The sequence below is a fragment of the Lacerta agilis genome, chromosome 8, assembly GCF_009819535.1.
Source record: "Lacerta agilis isolate rLacAgi1 chromosome 8, rLacAgi1.pri, whole genome shotgun sequence".
NCBI lineage: Eukaryota > Metazoa > Chordata > Lepidosauria > Squamata > Lacertidae > Lacerta > Lacerta agilis.
Genome location: NC_046319.1, coordinates 54,793,143 through 54,811,313, shown reverse-complemented (window position 1 = coordinate 54,811,313; position 18,171 = coordinate 54,793,143). Strand labels below are relative to the sequence as shown.

Here is an 18,171-nt window from a genome sequence, read left to right as displayed (position 1 = left end):
TTAAAGATGCAGCAGGGCTCAGTCCTCATCAGCTGCACCAGCTGCACGGTGTCTGCTTCATTTCGCATCTGTGCAGTGCACACCTGTGGGCGCCTCTGGCTGTGCTGGTCTCCAGGTGGATGGCAGGTGGCAGTAAGGGAATGGTGTGAGCTACAAAGTCCATTGAGCTGCCTGCCAAGGCACCATGCGAGGCAGAAAAGCTCCTGGGGCAAAGCGAGGTAGCTAGAACCAGCTCAATTGCCTGTATATTAAATAGTGTACAATTTTGTATCAATAAACTGTGGTGTGTCTCCCAGGCGTATCCTTGCAAAGGCTGCGTCTGGTATATAATGCAAAATTCAGCATCTTGAACATTTTCATTTGCACAAAGCATCCAGGTGGCAGAAAGTCCCATCTTTGGCAAAGAAGTTAGACCCTTGCTTTAGTGCTGAGAGCTTATTCCCGGCTAGATTGAAAAGAAGATGGAGGAAAAGTGAATTCACAGAGAAGATGTCTAATCAGCAGCAGCTGGCCAGGAAAAGTGGAGCCTCCTGATTCAGAGGCAGTCTACCAGATACTGTAGAGTGTAGGACACTTTCTTTCATGCCCCACTTGTGAGCTGTCTGGGAGCATCTGCCTGCCTACTGACAGGAAACAGATTGCTGGACTGGTTGAACATTTGGTCTCCTCCAGCAGGACTCTTATTATGTTGTGCCTGAGCATGTGCAGAGTAATTTGTATTAACCATGGGTTATCCCCCACAGCCAGAGTCCGGCTGGATCAGATCAAAGGCTCATCTGGCCTGAAATGTCTGCTTCTACAGTTGCCCACCAGATGCCCCGAAGTGAAGCTCACAGGCAACCCCCCCTCCCCAACTAATATTTCCCACAGGTGTAGAGGAAGCACAAAGGAGGAGGAGGAACCTTTTGGGGGCTGAGGCTCACAGCATTGCTCCTGGTGACCTGTGTCAGTAAGTGGCTTCTGACATTTACACACACACATACCCTTCAGTACACACAGAGACACTGGCACACGTAGCGCTCGGACACCGAAAGAAGATCTGACAGTGGGGGTGGGGGGTGGGGGGAGAGAATCCTGTCAATCCTAGACAGAAGGCTGTGCAGAAGGATCCAAGTCACAGCCATACCTCAGAGTCCCTTCTCATTTTACTTGCCTTCCAGCTCACACATTCCCATTGGTAGTGGGAGGCACCAATAGCCATGCAGCTGCGTAATCCCCTTTTCAAAGCCATTCGAGTTGGTGGCAATCACTGCACCTTGTGGCAGGGAGTTCCACAGTGCAAGCTGTGTGCTGATGTGTGAAGAAAAGCTTCTTCTGGTCAGCCTTGACTCCCCCAACCTTCACTGGATCATCCTGTTGCTTTCTAGCATTATAAAAGGGAGGAAACCCTCTTTCTCCAGCCTAGTTCTATATAGGCTAACTAGTTTTTATTCACCTGCTCTCATGCTTAAAACATGAACGGAGCTTCCGGTTCAGAGACAGCACACTTTCCAAGCAGGTGTGGGTGCAGCCTCTCCCTTTTAGAGAAGCCTCTCTCTTTCTCTAAGGATTCGGAATATATACTATTAGCAGTGCCCAGCTCCTTTTAACGGCGATTGCATGTTGATTTGCAGTGATACACTCCAGATTGCCCGGGGGGGGGGGGACACACTTCCCTGCAACAGGACCAGGAACAGCTTGCTAGTAGCTGCAGCAGTTCCTGCCCTGAGGAGGTTAAGTAACTCGGCCACTTGATCTGGCAGCGAGGGACGCCCAGGAGGTTCATGGGATCCCTTATAAAGAGCTTTCTCTGAGGGACGGACACACACAGCAATCTGTGCACACGTGCCTGCACCGCCGCCGCCGCACACACACAGACAGCGACTTCGCTGCTGTCTGATTCACCCTCGTTTGCTGAGCTGCATCCAAAGGGCTACCGGCTCTTGATCGCGGGCAGGCAGTCCTGTGACAAGAGGAAAACAAGCTGCTCGTTGCCATTGCCACCCTGCTCCCCTGGAAGGGCAGAGAGGAAGGAAGATGGACCCGGCAAAAGCTGGGCACCCAGAGAGCAGAGGAGACCCCCGTGACTCCGGCAGCAAAGCAGCCAACGGCGGAGGGCAGCCGAAGCAGGAGGGATGGGAAGATGCCCGGGCGTTTTATGAAAACCTTTCCCCCAAAAAGAAACCCAAATCAGTAAGAGATTTCTTCTTTCCTGGGGCGGGAGGAAGGGTCAGCAGGTGGCCTGCCTGGCAGGGTGGCTTGTTTACTTGCATGTTTGTAATGTAAAGAATATGACACTCTGGCTGGATGCAAGGAGAAAGAAAGAAAACCCATCCTCGGGAATAGGAAATGTCAGCTTAAGGAACCTGTTGAATCTTCCTGCTTGGCTACCTCCAACTGTAGAGTGTTGGAGGGCTGGGAGACCAGGGTTCAAATCCCACACAGTCATGAAGCTCACTGGGTGACCTTTTTGGCCAGTCACTGTTTCTCTGCCTAACCGACCTCACAGGGTTGTTGTAAGAATAAAAATGGAGAAGGGGAAACCTTGTATGCCACCTTGAGTTTCTTGGAGAAAGAGGTGGGATGCACCGGTAATAAATAAATGTAATAAATAAAATAAAAATAGGTGATGTATGGTGGAGGGAGGCCCACCTGCTGTTGCCACAAGGAAGGGAGAGCCCTCAGCTCAAAGGTGGAGCACAGATTTTGCAGGCCCAGCCTGAAGCATGTCCAGTTAAAGGATTGCAGAGGCCTGGGAAAGTTGCCCTTGCTCAACTCCCACCAGCCTGGATCAGCAGCTGGGAGTTGTAATTGGAAGCATCTGAGGGGACCAGGTTGGGGAAGGGTGCCTTAGACCTGAGGGGGTCTCCTCTTAGACAGAGCAGACAGGTTTATGATGGTCTATGATGGTTATTCATTTCAGTTTTGAATTGGTTCCTATGAAACACCTCAAAGCAAGTTCACAATACGAAGAAAACATATAAATACAATTAAACACAATGCAACACCAACTGGAATGGACTGGTGATCTGACTGAGTATAAGGCACCTTTATATGGATCAAAGGCACATGTTGTACAGCATCATCGAGATAACAGGCAGTCAGCAAAGAATGTTATTTTTCCTGGAAGATGCTGTTCTCGTTTGCGTGGAAGAGGCCCACAACAGCTACAGAGATAAAGCAGGAGAAGGGAGTACTGTGAAGGAGTAGATGTAGCCATGAAAACAGAGTATGCCTTCTTCTTCTGGGGACCAAGGTCAAAACCTTGCGGGCTGAGACACACATTCCATCTGTTAAGACCCCTTTGCCAGTTCATATGCCCAGCAGGTGGATGTGTCTGTGTGTGTACACACACACACACACACACACACACACACCATGTGTCATGGTACCACATCTACTTTTTCTAACAGCAGGCTTAAAAACTGCTACTCCCAAGTATTATTTCTGGATGATGTGGTGGATCATCACCATCTGAGGCTGGTCCTTCTGTTTACTGCAGGAGAGTGCCAAATGTCTCAGGGTAGCCCGAGTATCAGCATTTATTTCTAACATGACTGCTGGAGACAGCCAGTCCAACTGGCATCACCTGACAGACTAACCTGGGCGAGGACCTGCTTTGGACTACAACTCCCCTGAGCAGGGTTGGGCCAGGCCGTTTTGCTGTTCTGCCTCCTGAGGCGACTGCCTCATCTTTCCACATGGGAGGGCAGTCGCTGTTCATGAGTCCCAGCACCATAAGGCTGTACAGACTGGGTTTGATGGGAGCTGTAGTTCAAAATATCTGGAGGACGCCAGGCTAGGAAAGACAGTTTCCTTTTGAATCAAGCTTGAAAGGCCCAGTGCTAACAACTGTTGGCAGAAATACATTCTTCTTCTTTTTTCTGAACGTATGGCCAAATGAAAACCATGACAGCTTTTACTTTCCAGAACAGTGAATGGGTAGGGCCTTAATTTCTGATCAAAATTAGGTGGGGCACTGCTCCAGTCAACTCCCACCTGCAAGAGAAATGCATCCCCTCCTGCACCCCTCTGACCAGATTTGCATCTCCACAACCTTTTATGGCGGTCTTTCAAACAGAAAGCTGTTTGTGGGTTTTTCACATCTAGTTTTGCCCTGTACCTGCTGCTTGTTTGGGGCACTCCCTTGCAGTTTTTTTATTCCACATTTATTCTGCAGATTTTTAAGCTTCTAGTGAGGCAGGTTCCTTCCCTTCCTCCTCTCGGTTCCCGGCCCAAATGCTGCTGGCCTTTGCCAGCTGGCTGGCCCTTGTGGCTCGAGGACTGGCTCCACTTCAGCAATGCTGAGATTGGACTGCTGAAAAACAGCCCCCCACCCAAGCCCAAGGGTAGCCTGAAAGCTGGCCACAGGGAGGAAGGAAGTCCCAGCACCATCCAGCTCAGGTCCAAAGTGTGGGCCTTTCTCAATAGCTAAAATATACAGAATATTGGGCCATTGGAAAAAATGTGCATAAAATGTTCTTATGCTAATTCATGCAAACTGATGCCTTTATCTAACTGATGCAAATTTAAATGCCATAGAAGGCCAGGCAGCTAATTTCCCATCCAGCTCACCCCAGATAAATTCTTAAATTAATTTTCACAGGCCAACTCACCCCAGGTCAGTTCCTCTTCAATTAATTTATCCCCCATTAATTTCCCCGTAGATCCTATTCAGAAGCAATTCAGTCACACACACACACCCATTCACTGCTGCCAAATCATTTCGAGATGAAGTCATCTTTACTCAATTTGGTCCCCAAATTAATATCCTACCCATTTACCCTGATCACCCCCAGTTCAATGTGCCCCAAATTCATTGCCCTCCCAGGATCACTTGTGACACTAATTAGTGGGTGATAATATTAAATAGGGCTGCCATACATCCGGAATTTCCGGACATATCCAAGATTTGTCCGTCGAAAATAGTATCCTGGGCTGAATTTATGAAAAGCGGCAAAAATGTCCAGGAAAACCCGGGCGTATGGAAGTGCCCCCCCCCCCAAGAGCTCAACAACTTTTGTGTCTGGATTTTCACTTTTTGAAATATGGCAACCCTATACAGTATTAAAAAGCTTCCCCTGTTGATTTCTGCAGATCAAGCTGCTGTTAAAAGTCACAAGAGCAGCCAGGCTGGGTTTGTGGTCATCTGGCAAATTATTCCCTCCATACTAAGGTCTCATTCACTCTTACCTTTGCTTTGCATTTCTAGGCACAGGCCTGGGCTTTCCAGGTCTGAGTCTGAGGACTCCCCCAGACTCGCCAAGTGTCTCTATTTTCCAGGGACAGTCCAGGATTTACAGAAGCCGTCACAATTTCTGATTTGATCCCAGAATGTCCTGCTTTCCTTAGGAAGTCCCTATTTTCATCGGAAAAATGTTGGAGGGTATGGAGTTATGCGACCCTGAGCCAAGGAGATAAGTGGTAGCTGTACAACCTTTAGAAGACATCTGAAGGCAGCCCTGTATAGGGAAGTTTAAAAAAAAGTTTAATTATTATTTTTATATGTTGGAAGCCACCCAGAGTGGCTGGGGCAGCCCTGTTAGATGGGTGGGGGCTAAATAATAAAATTATTATTATTATGGAATAAGATGTCCCTATTTTCACTGGAGAAATGTTGGAGGGTATACTCCCCTCTCCCTGCACCCAGCACTTTCCCCATAAAAACCTGCTCTTGGAACAAAAGGCAATCTGCAGAAAACCTGGATTGCTGTTTGTTCCATTTCAGTGTTAAAATGTGGGTTTTCCTGAGGAAAGCAACAAAACAAACAAAACAAAGTGCTTGGACACAAAGTGGGAAAGCATGGACCTGTGGTTCAAAAGGTAAGTGTAAATGAGCCGTAAGCTTACATGGAGGTCAGACTATTATCCAGTCTTTATTGAGTTGCTTGCAGGGCATTTATATGCCTTCCTGTTTATACCATTTATACCAGGGGTAGGCAACCTAAGGCCCGTGGGCCGGATGCGGCTCAATCACCTTCTCAATCCGGGCTGTGGCTGGTCCGGGAATCAGCATGAGTAGAATGTGTCCTTTTATTTAAAATGTATCTCTGGGTTATTTTTGGGGCCTGCCTGGTGTTTTTACATGAGCAGAATGTGTGCTTTTATTTAAAATGCATCTCTGGGTTATTTGTGGGGCTTACGAATTCGTTCATTATTATTTTTTTTTGTCAAAATATAGTCTAGCCCACCACATGGTCTGAGGGACTGTGGACCGGCCCACAGCTGAAAAAGGTTGCTGACCCCTGATTTATACCATTGCTTCACCTCACACTTTCCAGTGCATTTCCCCAGTCCCTTTCCCAATTGCAAAAAAATCACTTTCTTTTTAAACGTTCTTTAAAAAAATTCTTACAACTTGAAATCACATCCTCTCGTAAATTCCACCTGGAGCAGCCGAAAAATATGAGGTCTTCTCTTCATTTCTTTTTATGGAAAAAATCCTTTGTTGTCCTAGGGCAGCTGTGGGCAACCTCTGACCCTCCAGTTGTTGCTCAACTACAATTCCCATCAGCCCCAGCAAGCATGGCCAGTGGCTAGGGGTGATGGGAGTTGTAGTTCAGTAACATCTGGAGGGCCAAAGGTTGCCCACACTTGCACTAGGGCAATGGAGCACTTCACCTATCCAAACATTTCTGGTATGTACTTGCATCCCTCCTGCAAAATACAGTCTGGATGTGACCTCCACATAATCCCTATGCACCTGACACAAGGTTTTCTGGCTGGGGGCCTTTCCACCCCCACTTCCATACCTTTGTTTTTTTACTCCCAGGGGCAAATTTCTCACTTGACTATCTCTGCACTCCATATTACTGGAGGCTCCTGGAGTTAATAGGATCAATAGAGCACCATTTCTCTGATCTAGCACTTCCATTCTGGCTGCCTGGCAGGTTTCAGCTGTGAAATAGCTTGCATTCCTTGATGGTAACTCTGCCTCCTTGTCTCCTAGTACAATGCAATGGTGTTCTGATCTGTTTTGGGATGCCAGGCTCTCATCAGAAACCCAGCAAATGCAACCAAATCGCTCCCTTCTCTGTTCCATTAATCTTTCTGCTAAACTTAATCCTCCACCCCAGTCAAGAGAGTGAGGAAGAGGATGGTCTGGAAGGGAGCTGACCTCGTTTTTCTCTCCACCCCAATTTCAATCTGCCAGGTTCTGTTTGCATTTATGCAACCAGCCCCTTCCCTCTCCTCCCTGCCAGCCAGGGGCTGCTTTCTAGATCCAGACATCTCATTGGCGTTTCCCTGACCTTGTGCAACCTTGGCTGTTGCTAGGAGGATAAATGGGGCTTGCTCGGAAGTATTGCCATCTCCTGCATCCTTGCAAGAGCTGAAGGTTGCTGAAGGTCACACGTGCACTGTCTGGGTCACAGGTCCTGAGAAGGTTTGTCTGCCTTAATAAGGGGGAGTCTGACAAAGAGAGATTAATGCAGGAATAAGACTTGCATGGTTTTCTTAACTAGTGAAATGCCTGTTCTTACAAAAGGCAAAATGGGTATGTGGATGGAGAGCATTGCTGTTGATATAGAAAAATAGGGGTGGTTGGCTTTTGCTGCCCAACTCCCCAAGGGACCGAGTCCCCTAATTCCATGATCGGTCAGAGATGAATGGATGGAGGCAGGATGCAGTGAAAGCAAGGCAGACCTTTATCTTTCTGTTGCAACAGAGTTCCCTTCCCTCCTTGCAAGGAGGCAAGAGAGACCCAGAATCAGGAAGAAACATCTCTTTTAAGGGTTTGCATTTTGGCATGGAGAAGGACATCCCCTATACAAACAGCCAGAAATTACATTGATTGTAATTTCCACGAGAACTAGTGTTTCTATTCACTTTTTCCATACCATTTCAAATTTTATAAACTTCTTCTGTCGTGTCACTTTTATAAGGTCAAGGCTCAAAAACAGGACCTCAAAAGCAATTGGTGTACTGGGGTGGGGTCATCCCAGCAACACACACAAAGCAGGATCAGTTATTTTTCAGCTCTGCCAACTAACAGGCTCATTTGTCAGCCAGAGACAACGAAACCAAATTATAATTATTATTTTTTTGGGGGGGGGAAATTGCTCCTTTTGGCTACAAGAGCTCTCAAGGCAGCCTAAAACAAAAATAAAACAGATACAAACAAGAAAATCAAATAACCCAGAGGGCTAAAAACCATCTGTAGTAGCAAGGAGAGGTCAGGGGAGTTATGCAGGGATAGGAAACAGGATTTGGTGGGTAGGCTGGATCCTAACCTGTCCCAGCACCCAAGGTCATTTTGACAGATGGGCAGGGCTGTGAGGCACTCCAGAAAAGTGCACTCCAGAAAAGTGCACTACAGCACGAAACAATTATTATTTATTATTATTTAATTTTACTCCTTGAATTTGTATCCCACCCTTCCTTTCCAAGGAGCCAGGGACAGCAAGCCAATAACAGTTTGAAAACAAAGCAAAAAAAATTTCTGAAACAGTTAAGACATTAAAAAAAGCAATTAGAACTAAAAACACCTATTTCCTGGCACTGGTAATACTCTGAGGTACAAATTGTCAACTTTGGGGTGGGGGCAAAATCTGGGATTTTGAGAAACTGCTGTGGGTGTCAGTAACAAAATGGCTGCCGTGGGGTTGCAGCATAACACAAAATGCCTGCCACATCCAAGAGGACAGAGAAGTGGACTGGGGGAAATGGTGTTAGCATAGTCCACCCGGTGGATGTTGAATCCTGGCATCCAAGAAAATGTGAGCATGCTTCAGGCGGAGAGGTGTTCAGTGCTGGAGAAGCTGAGTCAGTGCAAACAGGAGCTGAGCAGGAAGATGGAGGCCTCATATGAGGGTTGTAAAACTTAATCGCCCTGCAACCCTCGAAGAGCTATTAAAATAATATTTTAGCTAATTAGTAACTCATGGCTCCCACATTATTGAGAATTATTGTTAGCAGGGATGTTAATAACTAGTTAATAGCTGACTGCCTTGAACAACTAACGGCGCAATAATGCCTCATATTTTGCCTTTTTGAAATGTGGAGAGGTGGTCTGACTCTTAGGAAGGTGTTTCTACTTTTACACAGATTTCCCAAGGTCCTGCAAAGACCTCTGTAGCTATTGGTCTTGCACCTCAGGTGCTGAGCTGGGTCTGAATTAAGCTTGCAAAAGAGCAGGTGGGGGTAAGAAATGGGTTGCACTGTGTGCCCCATCCATGGCTGGTTTAAAAGTCCTTCTTGCCTGTCCACATTAGCACTTGCACACCAGACAGGATCTCCCAACAAACAGGACTGCCAACTTCAGGGCCGAGCTCTGTCAGTCTGCCTTCAAGAGCTGTCCAGTCAGCAGACATTCAGTAGCAGAAACGTCTCCCAACCCAGACACATGAATCAGGATTAGCCGCTGTCATCATTTTGTTGCCTAGTTAAGGATTTCCTTTTTCAGCTGGTCTTTTCAGTGGAATTTTTTTTTACCCCGGTCTGCATCTAAATTGCATTTAAAACTGTTTTAACTAGGACATTGTTTATATATGTTTTTATTATTAAAGCACTTTGAGATGTTTTACAGGAAGTGGGATTCGGTGAATAAATAAAGCCATCATGTGGCTATTTCAAAGGGCAGAGACCGGCCTCATGAAATTGCAGGATCCTGCCAAAGAAAATGCTGAGTAATTTGCAGTGTTGCACATATTATCTCTCCCAGGAGTGTCCAGTCCAAACTTTTTGACCCAAAGTGCCAATTACTCTCAAGGGGGGGAAAAGATTGTAGCTCTCGACTTCCACTTCCTGTACTGTCTTTGGTCTCTTTCCAAGAACAGAGAGTGTGACTCCTGGGATGAGTTAATTCTGCTCATCCATGGGAGACAAGCCATATCTCAAGTATGATGTACAGACTCTTCCTCCAGTTATCAGTCAGTGGGAGTTAGATGGGGTTGGTGGGGCTGGGAAAATTTCCTGCCTGCAGGGCCATTGTTAGGTACTTTGTTATATAGTTTGCTTTCTTCTTGTTTGTATGCTGGTTATTTATACATATCTGTATACATTTTAAGTTGTTTTAAACTGTTCTTAATACTGTGTATCATTGTGTTTTAATATTAATGTTGTGTTTTAATGGTTGTAACCCATTCTGGGACATGGGGGTGAAGGGAGGGTAATAAATTGTAATAATAATAATAATAATAATAATAATAATAATAATAATAATAATGGTTTTCAGGCTACACTTGGAATTTTGCTAATTGAGCTTTTTGGCAGCTTTCCCCCAGGAGTCTTGTTTTTCATTTGGTTTTCTTTGAGACATTTTTATTAAGGCATTTTAAGTTATCTTTCCTATTGTTTTTACAGAAGTAACTTGATATGTTTTTATTCCTTTAGCACAAGATAATGAGAAAGTGTTATACATTATTATATTTTGTAAACACTATTCCATTACTTTTTATGTTATTCATATATGTATAATGCCCCCAGGAAGGATTTTAGTTTGGCCTGAAATAAATTATATTTCAAGCCCCACATTTTTTCTCCATGCCAGGGCTGCTGCCCTCATTTTTGTGGTTGGCTTTCAACCACAAAATTTGCATAAAAATTGCATGTGCTAATTTATATGTGTGGATGCCTCTGGGAAATTATGATGTTGGGTGGTGGGGGTATCACCAATTATTACATTTATATCTCACCTTTCCTCTGAGGTGCTCAAGGTAGTGTACATGGCTCTCCACTTCCCCATTTGACCCTTACAACAACCCTGTGAGGTAGGTTAGACAGAGAGACTGTGACTGGCCAAGGTCATGTCTGAAAGTTGTAGCTGAGTGGGTCCTAGCTTTAAGTAGAAGGTGTGGGTATGACCTGAAGCTCTTGATTATATTGCTACTGAAAAATATGCAGGCAGTGTCTTTCCTCTACATGGCAAAAAGTTTCCTGCATTGCAGGGGGTTGGACTACATGACCCTCATAGTCCCTTCCAACTCTGATTCTCTGACAATCAATATGCTATATTATAGAATTAAATCAGCCTTCCCCTACCTGGTGCCCTCCAGATGTTTAGGGCTGCAACTCCCATCAGACCCAACCAGTAGGACCATGGGAAGTATAGTCCCAGACATTTAGAGGTTACCAGGCTGGGTAAAGCTGAATAAAAATAATATAAAGTATGTATAGTTTTATGACATCAAGTTCCATCAGAATGGCCTTACTGGATCTAACTGAAGTCCATTCTGCGTCCAGCAGTGGCCAGTCAGATGCTCTGGGATGTTGACAAGTTGAATATGAAGCTGATGGCCATCATCTCTTGATATTTGTCCTCAACAGGAGCACCTGGTGTTTAGAAGCTCCCTTTGGGTGCCATAGGCAATATGGCCCTGGATAGGCCTGTTGTCTTTCATGGGGCACTACCATCTCTTTCTCTCATGCAGCCAAAGCCGCAAAATGCCATCACGATTGCTGTGTCATCGCGAGCCCTCTTCCGTATGGAAGAGGAGCAGAAGATTTACAATGAGCATGGTGTGGAGGCCTACGTGAAATTCCAGCTGGATCACGAGAACGAGCCCTTTCTGCCTGGAGCAGCCTTCCCCTTCGTCAAGGTCTTTCCCTTTTCTGATGATTTTGTTCACCTCCAGATGGAAACATCAGAATCTGGGTTCAAGATAAGGGGATGCAAGTGCTGGTTGTCACTTATCAGTAAATTAGCCCAGGCGGAGGTTTTATGATTGATCCAATGAAGCGTGGGTCGTGGTCTGTCGCAGTGCCACAATATTCTTGTGCTAGGTGTCTCCCTGAAGGTCTAATGTAAGACTCTGGGCACTGGAGAGTCTGTTGGGGTTTTTAATGCCATACTGCCATCTATGTGCAAATACTACTAAACACCAATATCCTTCTTGTAACCCCCCATTCCAAACAGTACTGAAACCTAGCAAGCACTGGAACCCCTGAAACAGAAGTTTCGTTGCTTTGAGAAATGGGATCTGCATAACAGTGCTTTAGGGAGGGACCTCAGTCGGAGAGCCCATGGTTTGCATTACAGAAAGTCCCAGGGTCAGTTCTCAGCATTGACCTGAAAGGATCAGGTGGCAGGTGAGCAGGAAAAGGGACTTTATGTCTGCCTTGGACTCTGGAGAACCACTGCCAGTCAGAATCATAACTGTCAACTTTCCCCTTTTTTTAAGGGAAATTCCCTTATTCCGAATAGGATTCTTCACAAGAAAAGGGAAAAGTTGACAGCTATGGTCAGAATCAATATTCAGGTAGATAGAGGGACCAACCCATATAAGGCAGCTTCAGGTGCACAATCAGGGCTTCCCCTGCTTTTCTTTTGCATGATTTTGATTTAAAAAGGATGTAAAGTATCTGAAAGATGAGCTGTTCACCTGACAGTAAGTACTGTACTGATTGTTTGGGGCCTCCTTCCCCCACCTGTTTATTGTTTTATTTAAGGAAGTCCAGTTGTGTTCTTGGCCAGACTGCTCTGCCATCTTTGACTTTCTAGGCACTGGAAGCTGTTAACATGCAGCTGCGGGCGCTCTACCCAGAGAGTGAAGAGCTCTTCGACATCGTCCTCATGACTAACAACCACGCTCAGGTGGGAGTCCGCTTGATCAACAGCATCAACCATTACAGTGAGTAACCAGAAGCCGCCTCCCTTGACCAGAAGCACCCAAGCAATTGATGGGTTACTTGTCACCTATTTGCAAACTACCAAGTTGTCTTGCTTCTAACTGTCTTGAGTCCCCATCCCACAAAGAACCCTGGTAAATGTATCTCAGTGATGGTGTTAGAATGGGGTGGTCCAATTCACAGCCCAAGGGACTGGGCCTTTTTTGGTGGCCCTCAGCAACATTTGATGCACCCTCACAGCCCTCCCACCGCCTTCCCAAAGCTGGGTAAGCTTTGGGAAGTAAATAAGGTAAATAAGTACATCAGAGTGCTGCCTTTGAAAGATGCCACCTGGATTCCCTGAGAAACAGCTGAACGAAACTTTGGCGTCAAAAGGCAACTGAGGAACCAGTGCAGGTGTGAGTCCCTGCAGGTGCTACATCTGCTGGTGGATTGCGCTTTTGCGCTTCCCAAGGCCTCTCTCTTCCTCCCCTCAATGTTTTCTTCTTCTCGCTCTCTTTTCCAGACCTGTTCATCGAGAGGTTTTGCATGACAGGTGGGAACAGCCCCATTTGCTACCTGAAGGCCTACCACACCAACCTGTACCTGTCATCTGACTGTGAGAAAGTGAGTGAAGCCATAGACGAGGGTGAGTGAAGGGAGTAGGAAGTCACCCGTGTGTGCAAGTGTGTGGTCTGTTGGCACGTGTGGCTGAAAACCTAAACTAATTTTTCTGTTGTGACTCTTCCCCCCCCCCAAATCCTGGAAATCCCAAGTACTCTAGTTTTGCACATGTAGTCTTGTAGGCTCTTTGAACTCTGTTTTCCCTAGCAGACTCCATGATCCTGGAAGGGCTCACAATAGGTTTATGAGCCTTGCCCATTATGATAGTAGTAGATAGGGTGACCGCCTGTCATATGAGATGAATTTGTGGGATGGATGCCTGGGAAGCAAGAGCTTGTTTACTACATGCAGAATCAAGTTGCCTAGAAGAAACGATTGAGGTTAGGGCTACTTCATTTTGAGGATGGTGCTGGGTTGCTTTGCTTCCTTGACAGAATCATAGAATCATAGAATTGTAGAGTTGGAAGGGACCACGAGGGTCATTTCATCCAACCCCCTGCAATGCAGGAATCTTTTGCCCTAGTGGGGCTCGAACCCACAACCCTGAGATTACCAACTGAGCTATTCTCTTCAGATAAGACTGTAGAGAACTCTGCCTGACCACAGTCCGTTTGGCAGGTCCCCACGCCTAACAACTATCACACACTTTGACATATACACCACATTGAGGATATTGTTTAGTTATGCTCCAATATAACTCATATAGCATTTTGGGTTTTACAGACCTTTACATATTTTTTTAAAAGCAGAAATTGAAGTGTGAGCCATCAGGAGGCTGAGCTTCTAGAAAGTGCCGCTAGATTCTTTTCTTCTTCTTTCCCCAAGGAATTGCTGCAGCCACCATCTTCAGCCCCAACAGGGACGTGCAGGTTTCAGAGAACCAGCTGCGTGTAGCCTTCGACGGAGACGCAGTGCTGTTTTCAGACGAGTCTGAGCAGATTGTGAAGGCTCATGGCCTTGACAAGTTCTTTGAGCATGAGAAGACTCATGAGAACAAGCCTCTGGCTCAGGTATGACTGAGAATACCCAGAAATGCATTATCGGGAAATGTTGGGACGGCCACAAGCTGGTTGAGCTCAGCAGCCAGGAAGGTTGTTTGATTCCCTGTTTGCTTGCTTCTTCGGCAGTGTTTTTTTTTTGTGCAAACCACAATGAGGAGGTAGAGGAGGGGAATTTATTTCTGAAATTTATTTTTAGTTGATTTGTTACTGTTTTTAAAACAGTTTAATCTTTCAACCATAAGAGAATTTAGGCTATGAAAATAATATGGGGGGAAACTGCATCCATTCAGACCTTGCTTAGACTGTCTCCCTACTTTAGCCAGTACTTAGCAATAGAGCCAGTGTGGGCAACCTTTGGCCCTACAGATGTTGCTGAACTACAACTCCCATCATCCTTGGCCAATGGTTACACTTGCCGATGGGAGTTGTAGCTCAGCACCATCCAGAGGGCCAAAGTTTCCCCATTCCTGACATAGAGCAGCTTCTTTCAGCTCATCCTTCTTCACAGACTCTGCATCTTCTTGTTTCTTCTCTCCATGGAGCCCAGGCTCTCTGCAGCACTCTTCATTCTGACTTCTTCTGGTTTCTACCTCTCTACTCTCCCTCTGTTTGCTTTACTTATTACATACACCATTCCAGCTCCCCATCCCAACCTCTTCGCCAATGAGAAGGGCAGGAGAGTTGTTTTACTAAGTAGTTCCAGGTTCCCAGAGTCATTAGGATTTCTTTGCCACCCTCCTCATGCTTGTCCTTTAGTTTTGCCTGTCAAGGAAGAGCCTCCAAATAACCCAGTATCTAATCTTTAAATTAGTCACTGGTCCTTCAGATGGAGCTGTACTCAGACTCCCATCATCCCTGGCCATTGGCTCTGCTTCTTGTGGGATTGGGAGCCCCACAGTATCTGGAGGACGACATGTTCAGCCATTCCATATGAAAAAAGAACAAATACAAAATGGGGACTTGTCATTATTCTTTCACATAAGTATTATGGCAACAGCCCCTTGCAACAATTGCAGACTCTTTGTGGGTAGCCAGAGAGGGTTATTTTCCAACTGTATGGAGAGTGGGGAAGGAAGTTCTGGTTGACATTGTCTGTTCGCCTCTCCAGGGGCCGCTGAAAGGTTTCTTGGAAGCTCTTGGGAAGCTCCAGAAGAAGTTCTACTCCAAGGGGCTGCGCCTGGAGTGCCCCATCCGCACGTACCTCGTCACGGCACGCAGCGCGGCCAGTTCTGGAGCCCGTGCCCTAAAGACTCTCCGGAGCTGGGGGCTGGAAACGGACGAAGCCCTCTTCCTAGCCGGCGCCCCCAAGGGACCCTTGCTGGAGAAGATTCGCCCACACATCTTCTTTGATGACCAAATGTTCCATGTGGAAGGGGCGAAGGAGATGGGTACCATCGCAGCCCACGTCCCTTACGGGGTGGCTCAGAAATCCAGGCGCTTGGCACAGGGGAAACAAAATGAGAATAGCAAGTAGCAGAAAAGAGCGGGACTGGGCTAGGCCAGCCTTTGATGCGCGGAGAGCAACATCTCTATGATAGAGAGATGAAAAGTTTAGAACACCTTCCACGAGGACTAGAACCAAAAGGGTTGGGATGGCAGGTGTCTTGTTTGGGGTAGGTTGTTTGGGAGAAGGCTTCCTTACACCCACCTGTACACATTGCACTTTACGGAAATGCTCTTCCCTTTGCCTCACCATAACCTTGCGTGCCCGTCATACCATTGCTGTCAGTATCTGCTGGTAGACTTTTGCTTCTGTCCTGCCATCCATTCACAACGCTTCAAGGTTGATTGCCACCTTTTGCTCTTGAATATTCATGATATGTACTGTTTTTTCCTTGCGGGCTGCTGCAAGGGGGCTGTGTTTTATTACACGCTTCAACGGTTGCATTGTGCAGAATTTGCTAATGGTGCCATTTAAGCGTTGTGAAATTCCCAGCTTTCAACACTAGTTTTGAAAGAAGAAGAAGAAGAAGAAGAAGAAGAAGAAGCAGCAATTTCTAGATCTTATGTTTGCAAGGATGAGTGCAAAACCATGTGTGCAATTCCATGATGGAATTTATCTGGAATCAGAAGCCTCAGAGAGCAGGCATTTGTTGGGTTGTGAAGGCTGGGCATGGGGTGACCTCCTGAGACTACCCCCAACCATGTGCCCAACCCGCATTGAGCACCCCAAAAATGGTCAAAGGCAGTGATAACCAGTGGGACCCATCGCAAATGGATTGTCCGAGGGCCCCTCAAAGAGACTGACTGAGAAGGAGGCCTGCTAACAGAAAAAAAAATGCTCCATACAACTCTTTCCAGGAAGAACTCTTATCAGGAAGGGCCACAGCTCAGTGATTAGAGTATCCACCTTACATGTGGAGGATCCCAGGTTCAATCTCCGGCATCTGAGAGACCTCTGCCTGAAATCCTGGAAAGCTGCTGCCAGTCAGAGTAGACAGTACTGGGCTAGATGGTCCAATGGTCTGACTCAGTATAAGGCAGCTTCCTATGTTCCCCCCATCTGTCATGGCCAACAGAAGCTAATTATGCAAAGCACACATACGAATGCAAGTTTGCTTCATTCATGCCATTTTGCTCATGAAATGTGGCTTTTGTGAATCCTCCTACCTAAAATCTGCATCTGCTTCATCTCTAGCCGGCTTGTGCACACTTACATTTTGCCTCACTCTTTCCTAGACAGAGGCCAGTGCTTTAATGCTCCATGTCTGAGCACTCCCCACCCCAAGCAAAAAAGGAGAGCCAAACACAGGATGATCTGTGTTTCCTTTTTATTTCTCAGTGCTTTGAGAAAAGATACAGGTGGGTAGCCGTGCTGGTCTGCCATAGTCGAAACAAAATAGAAAATTCTTTCCAGTAGCACCTTAGAGACCAACTGAGTTTGTTCTTGGTATGAGCTTTCATGTGCATGCACACGAAAGCTCATACCAAGAACAAACTCAGTTGGTCTCTAAGGTGCTACTGGAAAGAATTTTCTATTTTGTTTTGAGAAAAGATAGTAAATGAAAGCTGTGTTCCTGAGTTGGTGTGCTGCAGTGGATGGCGCTGGATCATGGACTATTTGGCCATGATGGTCTGAGACTTTCGCATATTCAGATCATGGACTATGACAACGCAGGTCCAGATCCCCACTGAGCCTTGATGGTCACTGTTAGAGACTGAAAAATCAGTCTCGCTCAGCCTAACCTAACACTCCTATGCCCATACACCATCCTTAGAGCAAAAGCAGGCTATAAATGTGATAAATATACAATCTGGAACCTTCCCATTCCAAGTGTGTCTGAGAGCTTTCCACCACTTACGCCCTGGTTTTTTCAGCAGGGCTCCAGAGGTCTGTTGAATAATGTGGCGTCTTCCGTTTTTAACCAGTGTTGCATTTCCCCTGCTCTGCTCATGGGCTGTACTGTTAACACGGGGCAGTATCTGGGGAGCCGTTCCCTGCTTGACTGCCCATTTGCCACAGTGGAAGCAGGTGGAGGCTGCGAAAGGTTATGCTTCTGTGTCTGCTGGCGGCTTTGCTTAGGAATTAAACAATGCAATCAATGACTGTCTGTCCTTCTGGGTGTGTAATCTGTAATAAATTCTGTCTATGTTACCATTCGTTCCCCCTCCTGTTTGTGAACTGTCAGCATTGGTATGTTGATAGCAAGCTGAAGTGCTCTTGACCATAAGGACTAGAAACTTGGAAGAGTGACAGGGAACTAGGTGACAGCAACACCCCCTCTAGCATAGTACTAATTTCTTCTGAATCAAAACCTAGTTATCATACCATTTATTGGAGAATATCCACCACATCTTGCCATTGGAGGATTATTGGGCATATGTACACTGTAGGGGTAGGGAACCTTGGGCATGGAGGGGAGCGCAAATGCATTTCTGTCTGGCCCTTGGGACTCTACCCAAGCCACACCCCTCCTTACTGGTCTTGCTTTACTCCCCCCTTGGTTGTTTTTGCCTGCCTTGAACTCTGATCATGACTCTTGCTTGCCAGGATGAAGGACAGAGCAGTGTGTGTGTGTGA

At 46.3% G+C, this 18,171-nt stretch overlaps 1 protein-coding gene across 2 annotated transcripts; it reads left to right on the top strand.

The window, feature by feature from the left end:
• The first annotated feature begins 1,714 nt into the window (after positions 1-1,714).
• Positions 1,715-16,094, top strand: NT5C1A (5'-nucleotidase, cytosolic IA). Of its 2 annotated transcripts, none has more exons than XM_033157609.1 (6): positions 1,715-2,172; positions 11,349-11,516; positions 12,419-12,548; positions 13,052-13,174; positions 13,975-14,159; positions 15,259-16,094. In XM_033157609.1, exons 1-6 carry the CDS (start codon positions 2,017-2,019, stop codon positions 15,622-15,624), a joined length of 1,128 nt encoding a protein of 375 aa, XP_033013500.1. In that variant the 5' UTR covers positions 1,715-2,016; the 3' UTR covers positions 15,625-16,094. The 2 variants fall into 2 exon arrangements, with proteins under 2 accessions (XP_033013500.1, XP_033013501.1); XM_033157610.1 differs by lacking the exon at positions 1,715-2,172 and adding an exon at positions 8,637-8,696.
• Positions 16,095-18,171: the final 2,077 nt, after the last annotated feature.